At 35.5% G+C, this 4,639-nt stretch overlaps 1 protein-coding gene across 1 annotated transcript; it reads right to left on the minus strand.

The window, feature by feature from the left end:
• Positions 1-579: 579 nt before the first annotated feature.
• Positions 580-4,229, minus strand: LOC128676458 (uncharacterized protein). Its single transcript, XM_053756582.1, has one exon. It carries the CDS (start codon positions 4,014-4,016, stop codon positions 2,811-2,813), a length of 1,206 nt encoding a protein of 401 aa, XP_053612557.1. The 5' UTR covers positions 4,017-4,229; the 3' UTR covers positions 580-2,810.
• Between the last annotated feature and the right edge of the window lie 410 nt (positions 4,230-4,639).

Below are 4,639 nucleotides of genomic sequence, written 5' to 3' on the forward strand. Positions count from 1 at the left end.
CCTATCGAATAAAGAGAGTGTTATGTATTCATCTTTTCCAAAGTATTTTTAGTACTTAATAAATCCATGATTCTTCTACATACCTAGTACCGTTTTTCCATAAGAACGAGTCTTTAAAATATATCTATTCAAAACAATGTTTTGAAATGTCTGTAGTAAATACATAGCTACACCACCAACCCTGTGATTACCTGATGGTAGTGTCCATTGGTTTTTAAAGAACGATAAATGCAATTATATTAAGAGCATAGATCTACATCGATTCATTTAGATTATTTTCAAGATTAAAAAAATAATTGAAATAGATATAAATATTAAAATTAATATTAGGTAGTAGGTAGTAGTGGTAAGGTTTCAATGGCACCCGCGTCCCGCATTGGTACCTGCGCGCGCGCCCCCTTTCTAAATCTATGCATAGGTACTTTATATTTTATAAGAACTTATTAAATCCATGGGTAGGACATACCTATAAATAGGTACCTACCTTGTGATCTCTACGCAACGACACAACACCAAATTCTTTTATATTTTTTTCATTTAACCTTGACGTGGTAGGGATATACAATAATAAAACGCTAGTTTACACTTAATTATGCACTGTTTTATTAATTAAAATAAACAAAGTTTTTCACAATTTTTATACAGCTGATTTGATGTGTAACTTACACATGTTTATACATATCCCCTTATTCATAATAATACCATTGAATTAGTTAAATATAATATTATTATTTACATTGTACTGTTAAAATTCTTATCATAAAAACAAATCACACACATAAGACACAATAGTGTTCAGTCATTTATAAAAATCTGGGACTCAAAATAGAGAATATAGAAGTGGAACATAACAGTATGACACACTTGTAAATGTTATGGAGCATAAATACTGATGCTGAATATTTCATAAAAGTAATTTAAAAACAACTCTGCTTATATTAGCTATTTTCTATTTCTAAATTATATACATTTAGTACCAAGTATTTAAATTTAATTTGTTATAAATGCCTCTATTTAGTATTAAGTCTTAATAGCAGTAAAATAAGGAATCGCCTTTGGTGGCCATAATAAATGTTCCAGTATTCAGCAAAAGTAGGTCCCTACTTGTCTACCCTTCTATACTCGCACTTCCGAGTCCGAATATAATAAACATTAAAATGTAAAATAGTTTTGTGTATTTTTATCAATAAGGGAATCATATTATTGCAAGTCAGAATGTATCAAAGATACATACCACCATGTACCACTGACCACAGTTAATACTTGTATTACGCAAGCACACGACGCACCAAAATTTTAGAAATTACCTTCTATAGTTAAGGCGAAGGGTAGGCGCGAGAATTTGCATAAAATAATATATTGTTATCACATCATACATTTTTTAATTATTCTAGAGCAATACATAATTATTTCTAAAAATTTCATGACATGCATGCATGTTAGCCCCGTTTTCAAGATTTTTTTAAATCAATTAATTATCCAAATTTAAGTATCCTATATTAAGTTTAAAAATACACATTCATTTACAAATGAAATGGTTAAAATTTGAATTTTAGCGTCATTGATGCCTTTCAGTATAATTTTTTCAGTAGTCATTCTACTATCGAATTACTACTGAAAAAACTAGTAGAATTTCTACCTATATATTATGTATCTGCAAATGGCTCAAAAGGTTTATCCCTATACAAAAATTAAAAAATATATATGGTAATATTATTATAAATGATAACAATGTATTATTTTATGAAACAAAATACTACAAATAAAGTCTACTCTCGCTTTAAAAGAATTTCTTGATAGATATTTTTATAATATTATATCCATAAATCTGACTCTCTTGTCAATAATAACAAATTGGCGCCATAACATAACAGCATATTTATTCTATGGGAGAAAAATATAGTGCATATTAAACCATCTAGCGCCATCTATCGCAGTATAATGTAACTCACATATTTCTAGGCAAAATGATAAGTATATTAAATTAATTATCATCATGATTAATTTAAACCTGGCGAGTTTCTAATTCCAAGTATCTCTGATACGAATCTGAGCTACATAAAAAGACAGTAGAACTTACATACTTTGAAATGCTGAGATAATAATTTCCTGTACATATTCTACTTAAGTTACAATGCCTGTTTTTTAATTTAATTTAAACCTTTAGCAATACATTTTCATTATTTATTAATGTACCTGACACATGAATTTGAACTGGTGTAAATAAAAGCATTGTCAAAGAACATAAAATATTTTTTATAATCCAAAGTTACAATATTGACTATTAGTTAGTCTACTTGTAGTAGTCTAGTTGCCTGTGGTACTGTTGCCTGCAGTTTCATTAGTCAGAGACAAAGTTAAATGCCTACCAGAACACTTATATATTTATACATACATATAGTGTAATTACTTAATTTTTTTCCTCAGGCACTGTTGTAAGGTATTCATCATTAGAGTGAATATTTCATTTTATTTTATAATTTCCTGGTTGGATTTGGATGTCAGCCAAGCACCAGATGGGTGATTGGTCCTCCCATATTATTTTATTTTATTATTTGTGGTGTGCCCAATAACTGGTATCCCTATGTTGGCGGCTACCTATCAGTTCTACCTGTATCTTTACAGAACCTAAGTAGCTCTAGTATTTCTGTGAGATCATCATGCTGCTATAAAAATTAACTAAGAATGGTACATTCTGTACAATTTTGAAACTTTTTACTAAGTATGTATGTAAGTCTACCTGCCCTATTTATCTGAATGTTACAAACAGTGCATCCTACATGACAACAGGCGTAGCCATAAAACTTGTATTAAGAACCCATATCTGGCTCCTGGTCCTCTGTGGACAGAGCATGTGGAGGCGTGTGGTTCATCTGAGAGAACACTTCTTTTTCGCCGAGCGCCAGCGGGTCGGGCGGCGCCGGCGCCGGCGCTGGCGCGTACAGCAGCAGCGGCGCCGGAGCCGGAGCCGGCGCCGGCGCTGCGCCGGGCGGGCCCGCGCTTGGCGCCTCCTGCTCCTCCAGAAACCTGTCCATGTAGTCTGTGTGACCCGGATGAAGAGTATACTTCTTCTTCTCCAACCTAGCCTTATTTGCAAAGATATCGTGCCTCTCTGTCTTCTTCCAAATATAATAGAACTGCACGAGTTCGCCCACTGACCGAGTCCTTACCTTGTTTTGTCGTATTAAATGGAAGTCTTTCCCGTGTGCTTTGAGACCGTTTTCGAAGTTTCGACATTCCTCCTCTGACCATAAACTTGCATCCGCTGGTGCCTGGGCGGTGATGCGCCGTCTTCTCAATGCTTCCTCCAGATTGTGCCCACATTGCTGCAGAAGGAATAATGCTTCTTCATCGTCTCGTAATTGCTTCCCACGTGGAATAGCATCCATACCAGTGCCAGAGGTCATTGCACATATTTTCTTCATATAATCTTCTATCACTTTTTCATCAAGTACACTGGGGTTCCACAACAATTTATCCTCATTTTCATATGGCAGTGCATCGTCATAACTGCATAAGCCTTCTGGTATAGCAGCTTGATAGTCGCTACCAACCATAATAGTTTTCTTCCAGTCATCTTCATCTGGACTATAATCATAGTCTTCTTCTTCTTCAGAAGGTGGTCGTGAGCCGGACCTGAGGCATCGAGTAGCCTCTGGGCTTGTGGTTTCAGTATACAACTGTTGGAGCACAGATTCTGTTTTCTCAGTTTCCTCGGGCACTGCCTCTGGGGGTGGCGCTTGTTCAGGGGCAGGTTTGTCCATGTTTCTATCGTAACCATATAACGCCAGTAACTCTTCTAGAGGCATATCACCTTCCCTCTGCAGGCTGTTGAGCTCGGCTTTGGGATCCTGTTGCTCCCCAGCCGCCAAAGCCTCCTCTTCGTCTAGTGTTCTCTCGTCGTCAAAATCATTTACCATCATATCAACAGTGGGCTCGAAAAGAGACTTATCGTTCCCCACGTCCATGCTCGCATCGTGCTCGTTTGCATTGGCCACCAATGCGCAATCTGACATGACTAACACGGTACCAAGCTATGGAAATTGTATCACTTTAACATTATAACAATTATCATGTATCACTGATGTCTTTTGTTGAATAGCATTAAAATCAATAAAAATCATTACAAATATCACATATTCTGATGAATATTGCAGGTTTTTCGGAATATTAAAGACAAAACAAAAATATTTTGACACCACTATTGTTCACCTATTCTACGAAATGTCAAGCTTTCTAATGTCAAAATTCATGATGATGTCAATGTCGCGTCATTGCTATCAATGTCGAATCCATAGATTTAGAAGAGAAAAGGCGCGTGCTTATCTCTGCTCGAATCTGTTTTCCATCTCGTTTTTCGCATGCTAACTTGCTTGTCTAGTATTTTTGCTATGTCTTACAACCACGACTCACAATGCTGTTACGATGAAAGAAATAACAAAGAAAGAATGAAAAATCCCAAAGGCTAGGTACTAAATAGGTCTTAGGGTCAATGTTTTTAATTTATTAATGACATGCAATACTAAACTTTGTTGCCTATTCTCATTTTTCTTCTTTGCATGCTTGCACGCAATATGATGCAATGGCATCTAAGCAATGGCAAGGCAAGTGACAAATGTCAAATCATTTGTCAAACTTG

Source organism: Plodia interpunctella, chromosome 16 (assembly GCF_027563975.2).
Source record: "Plodia interpunctella isolate USDA-ARS_2022_Savannah chromosome 16, ilPloInte3.2, whole genome shotgun sequence".
Classification (NCBI taxonomy): Eukaryota; Metazoa; Arthropoda; class Insecta; order Lepidoptera; family Pyralidae; genus Plodia; species Plodia interpunctella.